This window comes from Lingula anatina, chromosome 2, assembly GCF_051362555.1.
Source record: "Lingula anatina isolate TDL-2025a chromosome 2, LinAna3.0, whole genome shotgun sequence".
Classification (NCBI taxonomy): Eukaryota; Metazoa; Brachiopoda; class Lingulata; order Lingulida; family Lingulidae; genus Lingula; species Lingula anatina.
Window position 1 is genome coordinate 46,221,154 of NC_141768.1, and position 23,299 is coordinate 46,244,452.

Consider the following 23,299-nt stretch of genomic DNA (forward strand, 5'->3'; position numbering starts at 1 on the left):
GTAACCTAAACCCATTTCCTGCAGGTATGTTAACCAAATTTAGGCAGATCAGCCATCTGGCGCCCCTGGAGCAAGCTCTGGCTTATATATAGTTCCGCTACACGCGGTATTCGTGTAGACTCGTTGGATCATAGAGAGCTTGATATTAATAATGATGGCCTATTACGTGTAGTTCCTCGACCACATAAAAATGATTGTGACAGAGGTTTTATCTGTTACATCACTGCACAAAGATTTAAGGGGGTGTTTAACTTTTTGAAGGCCTGCACCTGTATGTGACGTTGACGTTAAGTGTGTCTTTATGGATGAGGTTATAGGAGTTACGAAGTAGAGAGTAGAACAATAATATATTACACCTTGTGAAGAGCACACCTGGTGGGCACAGCGGGCCAGTCACGGACAGGTCAAATTAATTGACTGAGGCGTTGGGACCGGGAAGGGGGGGGGGGGTGCGTGCACAAAAGGCTGTGTTATTTAAAAGCTTGATGCAAATGATATCTCAGTGGGAGCTGTATATAATGAATAATTTACCTGCCAGGGTTCATAGGTCTGCTAATGATTATTGGTATCTTATAAACAAACAAAAAAAAATTGAAAAACTGCTAAATTGATCAATGGTACATTTAATCCATTTCTTGGAATAAGTAGGCTAACTGACTTATAAATCAAAACAATAATATATCTGTCGTAAGCAAAGTCCAGTGGCGAAAAGGAAATGTTGATGCACGGTTCAGTTTTCATTTCCCCCCTCACCCCCGTGGATACCAGTAAATCTTTTTATATTGGCTTAGATAAAAATGTAGTACTTAATGTAAGTAAAGACATAATTATAAACATACTGATCATATTTTATTTCGAAATAATAATAATAATAATAATAATAATACTTAAAAATGAGACAAAAAGGAATGTTTATTTTGAAAAACTTTATAAGGATTCAGATGAATAAAAACAAGGCCCTTTTAGGACTCATTTGCAAAGCCGACCCCCTTGGCGTGTGGTTCGGGGCCCGCTGAAGGGCTCTGAAAATTTTTGGTATTTTAGAACGGTGCCATTTGGTACAGTGCACTATGATTCAGCTAGTCAAAATTCTAATATCAAGAGGGGACCATTCGTGTGATTTTTATTCAGAGATCGAAGGGCAGTCAGCCCCCCCCCCTCCTAAATCCGCCACTGGATTGGTAGTTCAATTTCTAATTTCCCGTTTTTCTGAGCCATTGCCTTTCATCTATCTACAAACTGCCATGTTAGAGTCAGAATACAATGAGGTGCTGTAGTGGTGTGTCTCAACTGTAGCAGCCGATCCTAGCCTAGTCACTTCCCAGTCTCTGATAATCGGATTAATAGGTGAGTTGAGACAATAGCAAATGCTTTTAGTCAGCTGCGCCGCTCTGCAGCAAAGGTGAGAATAATATGTACCAATTAAAACGTTGTTGAGCAAGTTAGATTTTTACAATTTGCGATAGAATTTCTCCTTCCCCACTGATACAATGACCCAAATAACCATCTGTTAGTTTAAAATGCCCAGAAATCTTATGAATGAAAACGTAAATGAAGCAAGTATATTTTATTTACTTTTAACCATACATCGTATACAAGTGATACAGCACAGAACAAAAGCAACAGGAAATAAAGATAGGTACATGTATTTAAATGTGCACCTTTTTTTCATTCACGCAAGTTTTATGTAGAATAATTTAATACATTTAATGTAAATGTGATAATGTGATAAATGATTAACAAAGTTATATGTACATACATTTATCTTCTGGCAAAATATATGTAGGCACCATTTACCTAAGTTATTAAACACCAATAAAAAATCAATTAGTTCAATAAACAGCTGATATATGTGCCTTATTTTCAACACTTAAACATTACTCTAAAATCAAATGCAAACACTAAATCAACAGAAACTGTAGAATTGGTCTCAAATTTTTGACCCAAATCTTAATATAAGAAACAGGGTTACAAACTAAAACAATGCCATATCCAGCAGACCCCTTATAAGTTTTCCTACAGAAATGTGCCAAATACTTAACTTTCACTTTCTTTTTATTCAAAAGCAATTATTAAAAATGAAGAATTTTCTAAATTATGCAAGTATATAATTCTAAATAAAACTTATGAAATATAGACCAGCTACATTTACATTGTATTATAATTAAATTAATGATAATGACACAATTTCTTGTTAACATACAGGCAAAAATATTTGCTTACAGAAAACTAGCTGTGTAGAAAAAAACGTATAGTGAACCTTCTTGGATATAAATCTTCACTGGGAATCCAACGAGGTCAATTTTACCGTAATGTTGAATCCAGGAATTTAAAAAATGCTTGATTGTCCAGTTTTACTTTTTATTATTTTATTTTAAATTTTTTTTTTTTTTTTTTTTTGGGGGGGGGGGGTATTTCACTAATTCTGGGGTGGGTATATGCCTGCTGTACCCTTCCCTGTGTCTGACCTTGAATCTTATGCATTTTTCGCTGACACTTCATTTAATCCAAATCTACTACAATACCATATTAATATCTATTTTTTATTTACAAGTGATCTGCAACTTCAAATCTGAAAATGACAGCTTATAAACTTTGAACTTGAAAAATATGATGTGACTTATTGGTGTTAAATACTTCACTGAAATGAATTTTGACTGAATTTCTTTAAAACCCAAAATTATCCTCTAAATTTTCATTTGCCCAAAATTTTAACCAACACCCATTTTTCAGATCAATTTCTGAAGTTTCTTGGGAACAAACATGACACTGTCATCACACATTCATGAGCCTTCAGCCGTTAACTCATATATTAATATTTTGAACATGGAATCCAGAGTGAAAAAGAAAAGTCGGGTATAATAAATAAAACTTATGATTATCAATCACAAATAATGCTTCAATGCAAAATATATCACCCCTATGCCTTAAATAATGAAGGTGCCCTTTCTTCAAAAGCAAAATTTCTTATTGAACACATGCCTCCTGCAACTGCCATGCAGTTATATAAGTCATTTCAATAATTCTTTGCAATCAGAGAGTGAATGTTCATTCAATTCACTTACAATGACATACATTGTATTAACCTGTAAGCACCTGTCATCAGTATTTAGTAAATTTTATATAAAGAAACCTGCACAACAGTCAACCTTGCTCTCCGAAGCCATCTCTCTTTGGTGGCAACCTAACCAAAGCTTTACAAACACATGTAATGAAACTGTGCCTAAAAATCTGAATCCACTATACTTTAGTGTCTTGTGTAATAACTTCTGGACTTTTCATTAAGAGATCAAAAAATTGTTTTTTTGATAATGAAGAAACGGGAGTGTTTTGTTGTGAATGAAAGCCACTCTCTCTGTCTGTGCTCTTTCTACGAAGGATGACCTCTTCTGAACACAGTTGCTCACAGTCTACATTTGGACTTCCAGAAACAGAGCTTATACCACTCTCCCTGCCTGGACCCTTTCTATGAAATGATTGCGAGTGATTGTGATTCAAATCATCTTGCTCTAAGAGTTCTGAGTCACTTTCTGCAATAAAATCTTCACTAGTACTCATATGGAATGCTGTATTGTCTGACCCTTGACTGTCATTTTCAATCGGTGTCCCACCGCACTTGCGCTTTTTGCTGACTTTGCCTAATTTTCTGAAAGAACTTCTCTTTTCATCAGCTGTTTTGCTCTCCTTCAGATCTTCCTTGTCCATATTTTCTTTGGAAACATCTCCATTCCCCAGCTCAGACTTGGGAACCAACTCTTCTTGATCATTGTCTGCTTCAGAATGACTGCTTTCTGGCACAATGCTCAGTTTTCGTTGAGGGTCCAGCTTACTATCAACACTGCAACCTGAACTAGAGCTATGATTAGAGCTCCCAGAGCCTCTAGTTTTCAAAATCCCATTCATAGCTTTCTTGATTCCTTTTGGGGATGCCTTAGGGGTATTTTGGGGTGTGCTTTTTGGAGTGCTTGTTGGAGAATTCTTAATGGAGCTACGAGGACCTCCAGTGCCATCTGTAGTGAACTGTGTGAGAATTGAACCATCAGAGGGATGATGATGTACATTATGGATAGCACCCAAGCTGTTCCTTGTCTGCGACATTGACATATGATTACTGTTATAGGATGCCTTCATGCGAGATGCTCTTTTTGTACAGAGGCCATAATAGCTCAAGGTGATAAGAAAGTCTTTTCGAAACTGCTTGGTAAATATGGCATACAAAAATGGATTTGCACAAGAATTCAGTGGATAAAAGAACACAAGTAATATTTTGGAGTTGGTAATGTCTATGAGAGGTGTTCCCCCAACTGCTGTAAATGCAAAGAAGGCAATGGGAGCCCAACAAGCAAAATCTGTGAACACCAAAATTGCCATCTTTTTGGCTATGGTCGCATCACTGCTTCTTGCTGTGGAGTCACTGCCACTCACTTTACAATACATACTTATGTAGCAAACACAAATTATGATGAAGGCCAAACCATTGAAGCCCACAGCAAATACCAAGTACCCAAGATCTTCAGGTGCCTCCACTCCAAATGGAAGGCATATACTGGTGGTTCCATAGTCACTGACTCCAATTACTGGGAGCATGGCCATGATTATAGCGAAAATCCATCCCAGGAACATGATCAATGCTGCTTGTTTTAGGCGAAGACGTTTGGTGAGATGTATGGCATGGCTAATGGCATACCACCTCTCCAAAGTTATCACCGAGAGCGTGTAGACGGAAAGCTCACTGGCGAATACTGTGATGAATCCTGCTGCCTGGCATCCACCTTCATATTGCCACTCTATGGCAAAATTAAAGTACTTCCCCAGAGTGTGGGCATCAAAAGAAGCCAGCAGGAGCAGATAGAGTCCCATCATAAGGTCAGCGAAGGCTAGGTTACACATGAGAAACTTGGAGACAGACATCTTTTGCCAGCTATGAAGGAGGACAATAATAACAAGGAGGTTGCCTAGTAATGCAGCTAGCAGAACAAACCACACCATGACCCGCAGCCATGTGTAGCCCATTACATCTTCACAGGGATTGAAAGCATCTGGCTGAGGAGTACACTCGATGTCATGATAAGGACGCCCACGGTTCAGAACCCCATCTCCACACTTTACCAAAATGGTGTGGTTCCTGGGAATGGTGACTCCTGGGAGAAAGATAGGCTGTGATGGGGTCACAAGATTATTCTCAGGAGTGTCTGGGTTTTCTTTATGAGCTCCCCAAGGGTTTGAAGTTGTCCTTCCATGTGGTGCATCTGTGCTTGTTCTGAATTCCCCAAAACCTCGCCTGAATAAATGGTGAAGGAACTTGTTACCAGGAAATGTTTCTATAAAAGCCTGGAATGAATCCCATTCCTGGGCATGGCGCTTGTACCTGTAATCTGCTTCCATTGATGCCTTTGTTGTCTGCAAAGTTGTACCAGATCCAGGGCATTCTTCCCTAATTTTCTGTTGTTCTTTTTGAAATTCTTCAAACAATTTCGGGTGTTGAAGATCTGGTTTTTGAAAAGCACAACAATGGTGAGCGTAAGTGAGATGGGCTTTCTCCATCTTGTGAAAGTTAAATGTTGGAGGGAATTTGCGCAAAGTGCGGGTATCTTGTAGAAGCAGCTCCCTCAACTCTTGAAGGCCTTCAAATGGTAGGCTGGTTATATGTGTGCTTGATAGGTCACTGATTTGAAAGAGAAATATATCGGTTAAATTTTTTAAAATATTCAAATACAGAAAAAAACAGAATTATTCTACTTCTTTTAAAAGTTCTAAAATAAAATATGCTTAGTTATTATAAAAAGAAACCTTTATAGTCAGTGTGTATGTTTTCCTTGTGCTTAAAGACTAGTACTAAACATTTAAAGACTTGTACATTTTGCACCAGTATGACCAGAGTACTCCTGCACCACAGAAAAATTTTGCCAGCTAGGCAATCTCACCAGTTAGTGGCTTGTATCTAACCTGTGGCTAAATACATTGAGAAACTTAATGTATTTCTCCTATATATTTATGCGTGCAAGACTTTATTCTTGGGGCAGTAACAAATTGTGATTGTTCTGATGGAATCTAGATTTAAGATTTTTTTTCGGAACATGTTGCCAGAGTTCTCCAGAGACGATGTTGCCTGACTACTCACACACGGATAAGGTAAGTGTTGACACTATGTGTGGCAGTTCCTGTCATGCCATATATATATTATTATCACTTTCACTTCCCTAAGGTGATATATAATGCCCATGTAGATTTTTCAATGGGGTGCAAAAATTACCAAAATTCAGGTGAAAATTTGTAAGTGTGAATTTTTTGTCTCCTTGTCTCCTGGTTTTCTTTGAGGGCATAACTCATTTTCCTTCCTGAATAAGGATGAGCCATAGGTGTGAATTTTAGCACAATTATGAGGGTTCAAATTTTGAGGGTGAATTATATTGTTTCCTGCTTTTCAGCAGAACCGCCTGCCATTTTTCCTATTTTCAGCTGCAGTTCCTGTCATGCCATATATATATTATCACTTTCACTTCCCTAAGGATATATGATACCCATGTAGATTTTTCAATGGGGTGCAAAAATTACCAAAATTCATGTGCAAATTCATAAGTGTGAATTTTTTGGTCTCCTTGTCTCCTGGTTTTCTTTGAAAGTATAACTCATTTTCCTTCCTGAATAAGGATGAGCATAGGTGTGAATATTAGCACAATTATGATAGTTCAAATTTTGCGTTTCCTGCTTTTCAGCGAACCCACTGCTATTTTTCCTTTTTTCAGCTGCACCTAGACCTGGATTAGCCGTAAGCTCTGCTTTGTGGACATGGCATAGTCTTTACTTACATATACTTGAGTCCTTCTATCCCTTTGAATGCATTTGGCCTGATGTCAGTTAATTTGGCATTATTCTTCAATACACTGAAAATTGACATCATCAAAATATTAACATACTTTTTCTTATCTTATCAACTTCATCTCAAGGGCTGAAAAAAATGGATTTCAAGTCTCATAAGAAACAGAAACTATGGGTAAAAATTCAATGGATGTAAAGTTAATCAGACTTGTTTAATCCATTTCTATCAATCAGCTTTTTTATATTATGAAGTTAGTACCTTTACTCAATAATAATAATTTTACTTTAAACAAAAGACCTGTAGTGTGCATAACAATTACCAATGACTTCTTTTTGAGGGAGAAGCCTTAAGGTTTTATGCATGAATGACACAAGAATTACAATGTACTCTGTTTACCCAATGAATCTTTAAAAACTGTTTTCAATAATGTATCCAATGTTTCAATAATGTAACAATTAATTAACTTACATTTTCTGAATTATAGCTCCAGTGAATGCAAAGTCTTCAATGCGGTGTAGTCCTGTGTTTATAAGTCGTCTAAAACATAAAAAATTATGAAATCTCAACTTTGGTATGGACCCTGATTCATTGTCATTTTTTTTCAACATTTAAATGCTGATAGCAAGAAAAAAAAACTGAAACAGACATTTTTCAGCTGCATTGAGATCAAAACAATTTCAAAACCACATAAGATCAGCAGTCCTAAGCACTCAATTAATAAACGAGACCCCACTTTACCTCAGACAATAATATCACTCATTAATCAACCAAGTAACCTGATGACACCAGCTGGCTTGAATAACACTACAAAATGGTCTCTGTCTGAATTCACTTTGAGATATTAAACCCTTGGCCAGCAAAGAAAGGAAAAGTGTGTAAAACAATGGTGGTAATTAACGCATATTATACTTCAGCTACTTCAGTGGAGAGCAGCTGCGATAGTATTCAAGTGGGCTGTGGCCTATCTGTAAATATAACAGTACCCACTTAAGAGACTGGAGTGAAATGTGTAAAGTGCGGCAAAATGGGTGATTTAATGGAATAATGGCTCCGGGCAACCTGAGTGGAAAAAGCTATTATATTTGTACATTGATTGCAACCCTTTGTACACTGTTAGTATATGTCAGATTGGATTTTTTTGCTCCTAGTCTGGCAGCTTCCCACTCACGTTCATGCATGTCTTCACAAACTCATGTTCCATCTTGGAACTTTGTGGGCCCTGCCAAGAATGAGGCTATCAAGTTATATAAAAAACTCCCGTTGCATGGCCAAAATCTCTTTGTGTTTTGGCTGTAAATGCATAATTCGAATCAAACAAGAAAATGCAAACCATGGATTACTGTAGAATAAATTTCACGAAGCACTGCACTGCTGTGTATATGCCTGACCTTTAGGTGAAAAAACACATTCTCTTGTGAACTGTAAAAGCAGTCTGTCATAAATGATTGACTTTATCTTTTACAGGAGTATTCGAGGCAAACAATATCAAATTAGAATCTATTATCTCATGCATATATGCTAACTGAATGGGTCAGACAAAAGGTTACAGCTGTTCCATGCTCAGTATACAAAGAACATAGTTGCAGTGGCTGTAATATTTATAACAATCCTAAATTTATCGAAACACTGAAGAGAAAAATGAGGAAACAATTCAGCAAGCTTGATTACAATCAATGAGACAAGTAGTTTATTGCTTGGATGACATGTTGATCATCCACCAGCTTAATTGCAATCATGCATACAATGATATTCTGCATATATGCAATTATGTTTAATTGGATTCAACCCGTTGGTCTGGAACCTTCGCATTCAAAATCAAATTGGAAATCAAAATATAAGTAGTGAGAAAATATATGAATACACACAAGGCAGTCAAGACTTGTTCCCATTCTGTTCTGATTCACACATCCATGCTAAAGCAATACATAAGCAGATCACATATCCACCTGTTTTTTTTTTTTTTTTAATAATTTAACACCCCAATAGCAATTACAAATAAGCCAAAGGATGCTTGCTTGTTGCATGGACTATGAATAAAAAGCAACATTCATACGTGGGCTGTCCTCTGTAGGATGTGTACAGTGTGTATTGAATATCAAGTAGGCAATATCTATATGATGCCAAACTGAATGTGATTATTTTATTTATTTTATTTTTTTTTGTCTTGAACACATTTTAACGTACACAATGATTGATGGAATTTAGAACCGAAATATATGGTAACTGTTATTGCATTTAATGATGAATTATTCAGGTTAAATTACAGGTATAACTATAATTATTTGTCTATATAGTCACAAAATTCTTAAAGCCAATTAAGGAGGGGAAAAACTAACATCATAAATCCTCTGAGATAAAAATTGTTTCCGTCTAAAAGTTGAACACCATGAAAAATGAATGAAATAAACCCTTGCCTTCCCAAGTCCCTGTAGATAATATTAAACAGAGACTGGAGAGAGTGAACTAGAAATGTTATTGCCTTCATACTTACAAATTGGCTGTTACGACTGTATCAAAGCTGCGATTACTGATCACTTCAAACGGGTTCTGGGAAAAGTCCCTGCGGAAAAAATGAGCAAAAATAAGAATGGCAAAGGTGTAAATGCAAGTCCAGGGAACAGGAAACCTTCCGATACAATTAGATTAAACTTCTGATAGGACACTCCCGAATGATGAGGAAACTGATAACAATCCTCTCCTGACACACCTGGGGAAATGTTATTACGTGGCCAAAAAAGTGACATTTGTAGAGATAAACATTAACTGATACAAATGTTTTTCACAAGAAACAAACACAAACACTAAAGAGTTAAAGCTGAAAATATTATCAGGGTTATAATTTGAGGTAACACATCATTGTAGGCATTTACAATCCAAATAAATAAGAAATCCAACAAAGTCACTGAAACAGATGTCCAAAGGTATTGCAATGTTAAGAACCATTGCATGTTGTGTGATGTATGTTGTGTAGTATTGCCGTCAATCACCACACATAACAAGAGGCATATGATCATAAATATTGTGTGTACTTAGTTGAATCCTTAGTGACAGGGGGATCTTGGCAATTAATGTAGACACTTAGTTAGCAAAGAAACAAATCTTCCCTGATACTTTCCAAATTTTCTCAGTAATTCCGAGGCACAAATTGCTTGAAAAAATAATAATCAAATGATTTTTGTGATACATTTTGGAAAAAGTGCAGCATTTTTTTTTTCAGTCCTGACTTGATTATTCTTACTCAATGGTTCACTCTTATCCAAAGGTGAATCTTTTATAGTTTTGGGGATTTAATTACAGGTTGCATCTTGATTAAATGATGGAATGAAATATATGCCAATGAAATGGAATTCTATCCCAAAATTCAGAACTTTTTTCACAAACTAGAAAGTAATTTTCTGTCTTTAACCAGAAGTTGACCAAGTGTTACATCTAACACACTTGTCTTAGTCATCTTTGGTACAAAAGTAGGGGATGACCAGATGGCTTAAGTTGGGTCTTCATCCATCAGAGGGCGCCAAGGGAGTTTTTAATAGTGTACAGGGAATGTGAAACACCATCATGCACTGCTTAAACCATCTGTAGCATCCATATAATATAAACTCCACAATGTGTAATATTTGGATCACATGTGTGTGCGCATGCGTGCGTGCGTGCGTGCATGCGTGTGTACCTAAACCTATATACTGAGAACATGTATCCTTATGTAATATCCATATAAACTTCTCCATGGTGACAGTGCTTTGCTGTTTTCAAATTAAAGGAGAGAGAGAGAGAGAGAGAGAGAGGATGTCTTTGTTTCTATAAGGCGCTTCATAATGTCCACTCACAATTCATCCAAAGGATCTGAGGTTCTGTGAACTCTGGGCACTGCCATTAAGCCACAACTGACAATTTCCCTGAAAAAGTGAAAAGAAAAGGTGTAAAAGATTTTCCTTGAAAACAAAACATTTACATACAAATGTGCTACACGTATGAGATATCAAATATAACTTAATAACCTATCACCACATCACTCCAATTGCTCCTGTTTATATCGTAGGGGCACTAAAGGTTAATTTTTATTTCTAGATTATGATGGCATGTTTTGGTGGCCAAATGAAATGGCTTAATTAATCTTAACAGCCCCCATTGGGCCTACTAGTACAGTGATCTTTTTTAACAAACTATTACATAAAAAGTGGTAATAGGCATCAAATACACCTAAATTAACTTATTACAAAGTGATAATCCTAAATAAACTTAGTACAAAATGATAATCCTTGTTTCTTCTCCAGTTTGTGGGGTTAACTTTCATTTCTGGAATCTTTGTTCTTTTTCCCCTTTTAATTACAGCAATGAGGGCTAATTTCCATCTCTAGAATATTATGGCATGTTTTGGTGGCTAAATGAGAATGGTTTAATTTTGGCAGCACTCATTTGACTTACACTGATCATAAATAACAAAAATATTTCAGTTAACTGAATATCAACAAATCATAGGCATTGATGAATGGTGTGTTACTTGGTGCATTGGGTAAACCAATCTTTATAACGGAACCTAAACCTAAACACATACAAACACAATAAAGCACATGCAAATTTAGGAACACACACACACACACACACACACACACACACACACACACACACACACTTCATTCTCAACTTGTCATGTGCATTTAACCACAAAGGGATATCCATATATAAAAAATTCCACAGAGCTCAACTTGTGACCATTCCCTGTACATTTAGCAGGTGCACGTGAATGGTTTCATCATTAACTTACTGACAAATAAATTACAAGCAATTACCCTATTTTCAGCCAAAAATCAAACTACATGAAAAAAAGGTATATTTGATACTTGCATGTGTCTTAACTTTCTTATTCCCACAAAGGCCGAGTCATCTATTGTTTTTAGGTTGGTGCAGTCTCTAATTTCACTGAAAAAATTAAAGGAAAATGAATAATTCACACAATTAAAATGTTAGTGAAACATTACATTTTTGTTTGGATTTTTTTTTATTTTGCCCATAGTTAAGTTAATAAGTTCAAAACAGCAAGAAATAGTACATCGAATGTTATGCCTACAATATAAATTTCAAAGCATTAAAAATATAAAGATCATCAGGAAATAAAATAAAGATTAATGTTAAAGTTAATAGAATCACTTTCATAATGTTTAATTCCTTCACTTTTTGACAAATGACAAATAAGTTTAACAAAGAAATTCTATGAACTTCAATATATTATCTCACATGAATCGTAATTCTGGGTTCTGCGTAAACGTGTGCGGGTCGATCCCCAACAGGGCATAGTCGTGGTTAATACTCCTAGAAAAGCCCAAGACATAAACATATGAGTAAACCATGTTTATAAGGAATTCTGACAATCCTATTTTTAAACCATTTCCATTTGGTGTCTTCCGTACATTCTAAATATGGAAAATTCTGTTTAGATCAGGAAGTACTAACACCTGGAAATAGGAAAATAAACACACTTGAGGTGCACACCTCAGAGCACTTTGATATCACAGAAATATAAAGGTAGTGATTAACTGAGCAGAGAGTTTTACCTCACACTATAACACTGATGGACCTTGAAGAAGAGGGAGGGGAAACCTGCTGCCCTGTCACTCCTCCCAATAATGCTTTTTTACATAAAAATGTTTTAGGCAAAGCACAAATAATATCAAAAAAAAAAAACAATAGACCTACATCTGAGCCATGATGGCCAGAGATCACACAACTGGTGAGATGAAGGTGCACAAAAAATGAGCATAAAACTGATTAATAATTATGACAGAGTTAACCCAAATTTCTTAAGTGTTATTAGATCTAAACAACACTTGGCATTAGTAGCTGTATAGTCATTTCTGTATCATATAACTTCTGTTACTTAAGTCTGAGAGCGACTGGTCACTAAATTGTGTAGCAATGGTTTTTATGGTTCACAACAGATCTAAGTTGGTCATTAGCCTCAGCTCAGCCTGTTAGTGTTAAAGTTTTTGGTTGAGTAAGTTCCATGTGCTTACCTGACTTTTTCTTCCTTAAAACTAAACTCTCAGACCAAATTCTAATTTTCAAGGCATTTATTAAGACATTCCTTTTTATACAAAAAACATTTTTAATAGAGGAAAGCATGGCAAAACATAATGAAAAAATTAAATAACAATAATAATAACCTGTGTTCCCCTACTCTATCCCCCCCCCCCTTCACCCTTAGCAGCCTTTTCACTTTCTAACAGAGGCCAATTACACCAGAAATTTTTCATTTCAAGAAACGACTGGATTTTCTACTCAGGGCGTGTCCAATAATACTTACAGTGTTGTTAGTTTTCTAAATGACTTGAAGTCAGACTGATTCAAGTTCTGTATGGCTGTATTTCTAAGGAACCTGAAACCAAATTTAAAAATATTAAATATTGAATATCACACTAGTATGTGCTACAGCACATGTAACACCAATATTTGGCATGATTTATTAGTGCTTTTTTTTTTTTGGCTCTGTGACAAATAAAAATCTATTTAGACCAGTTTTATATACTGTATATTTTTTGTTACTGAAGTACATTTTTTCATTCATATATGTATTTCCATATCTCCAAGAATGAAGAGAGCTTCTAAAATTCACTCAATATAATCAGTACAATTCAACAGTAATGTTAATAACCACGTTTGCTCAATAAGGAGATGTATGTAATAAAAAGCCCCAATTCACATCTAAATCTGTCTCAAAATCTACCAATTAAGTGCCAAATATAGCACTTGTCACTGAAAGTGGAACAAAGCAGATTTTTGATAATGACTTCCACAACAACATATTTTGGTTAAGAGTGCCCAGGGTCTATCCTGAGATATGTCGTCTTACGCATACCACATTGTTAATTAGTTCAAGTAGTTATCACTTTTTGAAAAGATGACAATAACAGTAACCCTTATCTTAACCCTTTTCAACTCTTTAAAGAGGGATGAGACCAGTCCTCACTGATAACGAAGGAAAATTGGCCGGGAGTTAAGGGTACACGATTCACAAGAATGACCCAAATGACCCCGAAAAAGTCGGAATTCAGACATAGGTCAGAAAAGTCTCATGACTGTTTAAAGAAATCAGATTTTTATGTTCACAACACTAAAAATATATAAATTTATACATTTCTCAGTAAGGATTTATAGCAATTTGCTTATACCCCCTTTACACTGGACGGCGTCCTTTCTGCGACCATGAAATTTGGCATCGCTGTGGTCTTAATACGGAGGCACGAGCATTGATTTGGTATCAGAATGAATGCTCAATGATCGACCAGTTGTCGGCACGTAAAGTATTATAATTCTTTAACTCTCAAATGGGGCCGAACTGCTGGACGCAGAAGGGACGCCGTCCAGTGTAAAGGGGGCTCTACTTGATAACAAGTAATTCTGGTGCCACATGAATGTCTTGATATTATACTGCAACCAGGCACCTGCATAGGTCAATTATAAATCTCCTAGAGCTTAATTGGCTGTACAGTGTAATATATCTGTCATATGAAGAGCTATCAAATGAGCAATCTAAAATCTAACTTCGTCATCCAGGTGCTGCAACAAATGGATTTTCTTTTTATATGATTATTTTGAAAGATAATACTTTTATGTCCACAAGCCATGCACTGTCCTATAGTGTCTGAGATATAGTTCACACTGATTCTCCCACAGGGCAATTAGTGTAGGTTTATTTAGTGTCTCAAAATTTGGCATCTTTTATTTATAGGCATTTTTTCTTAATTATATCATTTTTATTCATGATAAGGGTATTAACTGCTATCTTTTGGCATATTTTGTACAATTAATTAATTTGAGTAGGTTTATCATAAGGACAAAATTGATCTTATTAGGGGAGACCAATCAAATGCAAGTTCAGACAGGTCCAACCTCAGGCCTAATTAACAGATAAGGCAATTGTGAACATGAGCCTCAGATTTGTGAGCACAAATTCCCAATTAACAAATGTAAAATTAAGTAGCCATGACCATGGCATTACTACACACAAACTGCTCTGATGATGTATTCATGTCTACTAATTTTACAATGGGATACTTAATTCATAGCTAGAGTCCTCAATTTGGACATTCGTGCTCCTTAATCTATAAGGCTCATGGTAGCATATGGTAATTATTGAGCATTAAAAGTATTTTGGTTATAAAGTATTTTACCAAATCAAACAGTAATAATTATCATTAATCCTTACAAATAAACCACATTAAAAGATGAATAAAGACATAAAAATACAGATTTACAAACAGATAAGAGCATATATATAAAATCAAAATCATAATGGATTTAATAGCATACTGAAGCATAATGAAGACCTGTATTGAAACACCAATACCCTTAAGACTTTAATTTCCTGTAATTCTATTTGGGTCCCCACATAATTAAGAACCAAAACGGTTTCAACTTAGACCCTGTCTGAACGGAATATGAATATTCAACAGGTTCTGGCTAGTGTCCATTCCCCTTAGTAATTAGCCTCCCTGGCCAGACATTTGCAAGCATTTCACATCTGAAAATACATTAAGTAAATACAGACATACACTGAGAAAAACATATTGGACATGCACACCAACAATTACACCTAAAATTTCCACCATTTATGTGATTTGCAGTATGCAACACTAACACATCCCAATGGTATAAAAACACTCAAGATCTCTGTAACATCTTTACCGCTTTTTAATTTTTACCTTTATATGTTTGAAAAAATTTATATGTATTTTTTCCATCTTGTTGAAAGCCATTGACCAGTAATCTTAAACAATCTCCCAGTACAACATATGACATTCTTCCAGTGAAAGATGTGTCAAGAAAGGTTGTGGCAACTTCCTTGGCATGCTACATATAGCCTCAGTATTTGTCTGATTCCTTAACTGTGTCATGAGCAATGATATTATTTATAGATGTACAATTAAATATTTTCCCTTACCATAAAACTGTCACCATGTTTGTTGTATGTTTTTTATCTTTGGGTTTAAATTGCTAGATATTTTCAAACTATCTGTAGAAGATATGGGAATGTCCATCACAGTTCAAGTAACAAAAATAAATAATTTTGATTCATAATAAATCTCATTTAAGTTTACATAAATAAAAGTGACCTTAACTGGTCAAATATCAATCAACATATATATTAAATTTGTTATTTTTATTTCATTCATAGATTCTGACACTACACAGGATGGAGAAGATATAGAAATTTAACTTAAGGAATCAGGAAAATTGATAAACATATGGCTTCCAATGCCAGGCTTGTTTATTTTCTGCATGTGCTGCATAGATAAATGTACAAGGTCATTCCATACTCCAGTTATAAACAAAAATATGTAATGTATACAAAGTCAAAACACCTTCACACCATAATAAACAAACTTATTGCATCAGACACTCTAAATTATTATTTTTAAACTAAAAACAGACATTTTCCAACCATTACTACAACAAGCATTGGTTTGCAGTTTCAGACAAAAAGCAGGCTCTGAAAACTTCCATCAGCAATTCTAAAAGGAAAAAGCAATCAATTTTCAAGATCTCTCTGATTTTTAATAGTTCAAGCATGCACAGGTAGTCAGTGATGCTGCTGCTGATCAGTTGTAAATTTAAGGTAACATTTTCTTTTTTATAATTATTTCTGAATTGATGAACTGGTTATCCAGTTAGATGAGGAAAATCTTATGAAACTGTAGATATCTTTGTGTGGAGGTCATTATGAAGGTAGACCTCTGCATTAAGTCCAGTAACATGTAAATGTCATATGTAATACATAAAGATAAAATACAGAAAAGAAAGAAAAAATCCATATACTAATGGCAGAAGCTATTGGATTCTATTTACACATCACTATGATTAATATGTCCAAAATATCTCCATCCTATCACTTAATCTTCACTACCAGTCTAAAGTTAGAAACACTGTCTACCTACTTGGTTTGAGTAAATATATATGCAAATATTTACATAGGAAAATACCAAAACAGAGCAATCTGTATTTCACAAGTCAACCAGAGATAAGCTTTTATAGAAAGGGTCAGATTATCAACCTTAAAAAAAGCCTTGTTGGTTTGAAAAAAGATCATGGCCTTTTCTACCATTTTAGACTGATAATGGGGACTGTTGACCTCTCCCCTGGTAATATTTTCTCTCTGATTGACCGCCCACTAAATTGAGGATAACACTCCTTGTTAACAGATAGATAGCACCATTTACTATATACCTGAAAACCACCCATTGAATTTCCTTTGAAAATGCGTTTTGCACTGAAAAAAAAAAAAAAAAAAAAAAAAAGAAAAAAAAGAAAGGAAAACAAAACAAATTGAAAGAAAAGGATTTGGGAATTGTCTATCAAAATGTAAGCTTGTATTTGATAAGCATTGTGAATTTATATATATTATGCCATGTTGAAAAATTGAAACTGCAGAAGTTGTGAAAAAGAAAGAAAATTTAGATTGATCACATGGGGTTGATGATATGATTGAGATACAAAAATGAATTCTGTTTCAAGAGAACAAAAATGATAAAATTGACCTAGCAAAGTTCTTAGGATTAAATAAATAGACACAGGGGCATAACCAGGCATACACACGGATGCACTGTGCGTACAATTTTTTGAGCCAACCATGATATTATTCTCCATAAATTCAGTGTATTTTTCACGGAATATAATCGTACCTGAGAATTTTCAAAATCTGTGCGCACAATTTTAAATGGTCTGGTTACGTCCCTGAGACATATGAAGTTTGCCATAAGCATAATGGTGTAAGTTTCAAAAATGCAATTAAAATCTGATTTATCAGAATATTTTGTGCCTTTAATTTGCTCAGTTTATTTCTTATTTGAATGAATAACTTTTTCAGTAAGGGTTCAACTATGAGTAATTAGGGTACCTTTGTAGCATTAAACTTTTCTATATAAAATCTCTTTTACCACTCACTTGATGCTGATCTGTTAGCTATAATTTTTTTGTATTTTTATACACATGTATATTTGAGCCTGCCTGGGCCAATCTCTCTAACCCCCCCCCCCCCCCCCCACACACACACACCATACACTAATGATGTGTTTAAATTTTGTTCCAAAGTGGTACATATTTTTGTTGCCATTCCATAAGGCATATATCATACCTCTTACAGAAAAACTCAAGCTAGCAGCAATAAAACACTTCAAACAAAGCACTTCTCTCCAGGCACACAATTACTTCATAGCCAGATGTCAAGCAGGAGCTACTGGCACTCTGCTGAGGTTCAAGGATTACACTGGTTGTGACAGATATAACTTGAAGACTGTAAACATAACGTACACAGGCATCTTGGTAAGGTTCGCTTCCCCCCCCCCCCCTTTTTTTTTTTTTTGAGGCCTGAAAAGTTTCCAAAGATACTGTAATCAACACATGATTTTTTTTTTTTGTATTTCAAGGATTAAGGAAAAGCTAGATAAAACTTAATTCACATTCTATTGACATAAGTAGCAAAAAACTTCAACTCTCCCCCCCCCCCCCCCCCCCCCCCACACACACACACACACATAATGTAAAGATGTCTGATAATTACGTGTATGATAATTAAAAGACGCGGACACTAGAAATGGATACGTTAACTGGGAAAGCTTTATAAGATGATATAAGGTGCAGTTCATTGACTTTCACCAAGAAAATGTCTTCCTGGTCCATTTCCAGTGGTCAGCACATTTTTTTAAGGTCCTCATAAGTGTCATGAAAAAAGTGACCCACCACACAAATACTCCATTTGCCTATCCTAAGTTTGACAGATCACCACAGTCATTCTCCTCTACTGGTACATAGCAATTGCTGTCTGTCACCTTAGGTAACTGTAAGATGGTGCTAATTGTGAATAATGTTAAGACAGGTGATTTAACAGCAGATTGAAACCCAGGGTGTTTTTCCAAGACTGGTATTTAAAATGTACATTTTTATTTAAAATTAAATTTATAACATGCTTTTGAATTTCAAAAAGTTTAATCAAACAGATAAAACAATTTTGAGCTAAATCCCCTGCTTGATATGAGAATGCAAATTGTTCCATCTGTGTATTTTATTCTTAATTTTGTTTCATGTGGAGTTTTCTAACCTTTCTTATTACAAATGCAAACCATCTGTCTTATTGAATGTTATAATGAGCAAAGAGCAGGTGCAAATCCAAAGTGTAAAATACACTAAAAACTTGTCAAGAATTAAGTACTGGCAAAAGTTGTGCGTCATACACATATGATATTCTTTATTTGTGTGATACTGGTTCAGGCTAACTGACTCTGACTAAAAATTTAAGGTCTGCACCAGGATTGTTTTGAAATGTGTATCCTTTAATTACTCAAACCTTAACTTTAGTGTATTCATTCAGAACCCCCCCCCCCCCTTGCCTCTGCTAAATGAAATAGGCAATCTAGGTCTCTTTTCTTCTCATTTTGACAATGTTTAAAGCTTGAAATAATCATTTTTCAACAAATTAGTTTCAATTGTCTTTCTCTGAACAGCAGTTCTTTAGAAAAGCACAACTATTTAATGATATTAATGTTGACACTGTCTTAAACATATACCCTACCAAAAGACATACTTCTGTAATTCTGTAAGCTCTGGGTTTGTTCTTGTTACAGATACAGAAGAATATCAAAAATAAGGACAACAAAAATGGATTATCCTGATCTGTCTTGAAACTGGAAAGAGATGTGGTTTATTCTGCATCGGGGTCAGCAAGATCAATGGCTTGTCTCTGTTTCGGACGAGTGGGGAAGGGAGGGGGCAAATTCCTCTGTGGATTTTATTCAGTTGTAATATATATAAGATAGAACATAACTGAGTTCTTGAAAAAACATGTTAGGGTAAATCCGTATCTTTAACAAACCTACGCGAATTACTTCCTTATCTTTGCTCACACTTGCAATTTTTACAAGTGGCTAAAAATAGTTTAATTTAGCTTATAGAAACAAACACTATAAATATGCCACCATTTAGCTTAAAAATAAACACACATTCTAGAAAGATTAGCAACAAAAAACTGTTTTTCATTCATTTCTATTATAACTTGCAAATATTTTAATATCTTAAGCATTCTCAAAGACATTTCAAAGCAAGTACATATGGCAATAGTGCGTTGCCATCGTTGAGGAAGGTTTTATAAAAAAAATTGGTTTGGCATAGTGTTTTATTTTGACAATCCACCTCAATCCCTGTGTAGATTTCTGATTAGTTTCATTGTCGGTACACGAACAACATCCTTTTTATCGCTTTTGTCACATTGGGTCATTATGAAAACAAAACACAACAATGTCTAGTTTGCAATATATGTGCCTTTATGTTTCTGACAACAAGTAAAAGTTTCAACAACCTTAAGTTTGGCTAAGTAAAGGAAAATATATATTGAATTCCGGTCTGTGTAAATTGAATGTTGTTTCTGATAACATATTTCATGTACAGATTCTACTGTATTGGTCAAAAACATGCAAACTATTTGTATTCGTGTGCTGGTATATACAAAGTTTACTAGCTTTCTCTTTTTATTCCTGTGTGCAATATGTTTTAAAAAAATGACGTCTTTCTTAATTCAGATTCTCAGAACTTCAATTTCATCTTGGGAAATCAACATCAGCATTATTCCTCTGTGCTTCAAGTTTCCAAGTTATCAAAGAATTACTTCATTTCCCCTGCACTCCAACTGTATAGTTCCATGTGACCATACATATGTCTGGCTTAATTACAGAAAACAGATCGTCATAACCAGGAGGACTAGAGTACAGACAACACCCTTAATGAACTGCTAAACCATTGGAGAGTGAACCCATCACTATGTAACTAGTCACAAATAATAATGCCAAAGTTGAGAAATTCTACAAATTCTGGGGTTGTACATAGCAATGGCTGTGGGCTGATAACAGGTATGAAAGGACAGACTGAGAGCCTCAGGAATTTAATACCCTTAGACGATATTGTTATCTCTGGAAATAACATCTATTATCAACAACTCCCATAATTGAGTTCCTGCCTTTGACGTTACAGCTTTCATCATTCCAGAACTGATTCCAATATACAAGAAATGACTTCATAAAAAAAAAAAACAGAAAAAAATTATCTGTTATAATTCATATAGCTTCATAGATATCTTTTTATTTATTTTTGCAAGACATGACCAGATGATGACAAAATTTGCAAGTTATATCTGGTTAAAATTGGTCAGGAATTCAGTAACAACTTGGGGGTTCATTTCAGTGTATCACAACAGTGCCTCATCATGATTTACAACGCATTGCATCTGATTCAATTTTTTATCTCTCAGTCACATGTATTTTGGAGACAGGTTTGTACATGCACAAGCATTTAAAGAGATATGCCTTTTTTTTCACTTTTGTACAAAAAAGCATATACCCTGTAGTTCACCAAGATTACCCTTTATTCTAACATTGTATAGCTTTCCAGCAAGCATTCACAGCAATCAGTAGCATAAAAGACCTGAAATCCGATGAAATGCCCCCACTTAAGTTATTTCTGCATTGCCAATAAACTTCACTACCTGGCCAAGATAAATCTGCCTTCATAATCTTAACTACTGAGTTCCCCTCCAGTTCCGGTTCCTCCCAAGTCTCATTTCCCATCCTTTTAACACTGGCATTCTTCTCTTCAGTTGTAAAGATTTTTTCTAGGAAGTCCATCAATAGAGCCTTTAAGACCTTTTTGCAAACACAAAACACCCACACTTACAACTTTTTTTTCTCTATTAAACAGCTGTTTGATAGTTTTCATTGGATTAGGCAACATTTGTTGAAGTGCATAGAAATATGCGTGTCTGTGTTTGTGGGTACTGTTTTTTATGTATCCAAATATCATAATACAGCATTCTGAAAGAACCATTCTGACTGAAATGTTTTAGCATTTAAAAAAAACAACACTTACATGGTGGAATAATTTAATCATTTTTCCAGTTATCTTATTTTACTGATTTTCTCACTTCGTATGTGTGTGCATGTGTGTGTGTGTGTGTGTGTGGGGGGGGGGGGGGGGGGGGGGGGGGATGGGGGGGGGCAGGGGGGAGGGTTACTTGGTAACACATAATAGGACTCATTTATGAAAAGCGATACCAATAGCCCATGGTATATTCACCATGCTTTGCAAAAAAAGAGATCATCAATAAACAATGTCAATGAAGATGATCCTTCTTTCCCTGGAAACCCTTGGTTAGGCTCTTTCTTTGATGTAGTCAATATGTGCGCCAACATGCACCTGACCACATCATGCACTGCTGCTTTTTATTGAATTTGGCAACTGCTTGCCTGCCTACAATGATTTGTTCACAATTTAGCCTGTTTATTTCCATTCTGACATGATCTGCATAAACAATTGCAACATACAGAAAGAAGGTTCTGATATTCTTTGTTTCTTTCATGATACTAGTGTGAACAGAAAAAGATGGTACAATGGCAAAGCTTTACGTGTGTAGCCTTTAACAAACTTTGCCACACACCTGGCTGAGTGAGTTTTTCATGGGGGGGGGGGGGGAAGAAATAAAAAGAAGAATATACACACATTTCTGTTTTTACCTATTGACGACAGTTGCATTACACTTTTCAAAGTAAATAATTTTAAAAACTATTAAAATGTGTAAATTATCATTTGATAATAGTAATAATAATATAATAGTATCTGAACTCCAATTAAAATAAGAAAAATAATCAATCAGCCCATGTGTTGTTGTTGTCAAGGATCTAGTCAGGTATTTAATAATGACCAGGATGGAGAGATATGAAACATACGTAAGTCACACATCATTAACAATTGCCTTGGAGAAAACAAAACAGACTTCTACATTTTGTTAATTATTACATCTTTGTCAAAAAAGCATAACTTACACTCAAGATGCTAATACATGTGTATGTATATATATATATTTAGCTTTTCTATTTTACTTTTAAAAACAGACTTAAAAATATTTTTTATTTTACACTAAACAGGAATATATAGTAAATGAATCATACCACTTGAAATGTTGTAATGTTTGATAAATTTTAATTACAATTCCAAAACATTTATGTGCAATAAATTTGTTATCCTCTGATGACTTGCAGCAAATTGGTTCTTCCATTATTGTTGGTACCAATGTTTTATAAATGATCTTATAACATATATAAAAGCCTGCCTTATTAACATACAAAGCCATTCTGCAAATTTAAAATTTAACAGAAATGCACTTATTGGACGATTGTCTTTTTAAATGATATCTAATGTTCTCAGTAAATCTTAAATCAAACAAAAATAAGGTTTGGCAAGGTTGACTGTGATGTAACTGTTGACGAAGACTTCATGGACACACAGTAATCACAACCCATACAGATACACAGTGTCTGTATATAAAAATGTCCAACAGAGTAATTTACTGACAGAATAGGATAAAAATTTTATCAGACCTGATACAAAATTAAATTTTTCTCTTCTCTCTCAACCACAACTAACAAATCAATGTTTACAGCAGAG

At 35.0% G+C, this 23,299-nt stretch overlaps 1 protein-coding gene across 1 annotated transcript in view; it reads right to left on the reverse strand.

Annotated features, from left to right (window-relative positions):
- Positions 1 to 1,552: 1,552 nt before the first annotated feature.
- The window catches only part of LOC106161863 (follicle-stimulating hormone receptor), a 31,014-nt gene continuing 9,267 nt past the window's right edge, over positions 1,553 to 23,299 (reverse strand). The window contains exons 2-9 of the mRNA XM_013538935.2: positions 13,122 to 13,193; positions 12,056 to 12,130; positions 11,666 to 11,740; positions 10,648 to 10,716; positions 9,312 to 9,380; positions 7,289 to 7,357; positions 6,810 to 6,884; positions 1,553 to 5,665 (exon numbers count right to left, since the gene is read on the reverse strand). Coding sequence (XP_013394389.2) covers positions 3,241 to 5,665; positions 6,810 to 6,884; positions 7,289 to 7,357; positions 9,312 to 9,380; positions 10,648 to 10,716; positions 11,666 to 11,740; positions 12,056 to 12,130; positions 13,122 to 13,193 — 2,929 coding nt within the window. The 3' untranslated portion in view covers positions 1,553 to 3,240. The remainder of the gene's footprint in view (positions 5,666 to 6,809; positions 6,885 to 7,288; positions 7,358 to 9,311; positions 9,381 to 10,647; positions 10,717 to 11,665; positions 11,741 to 12,055; positions 12,131 to 13,121; positions 13,194 to 23,299) is intronic.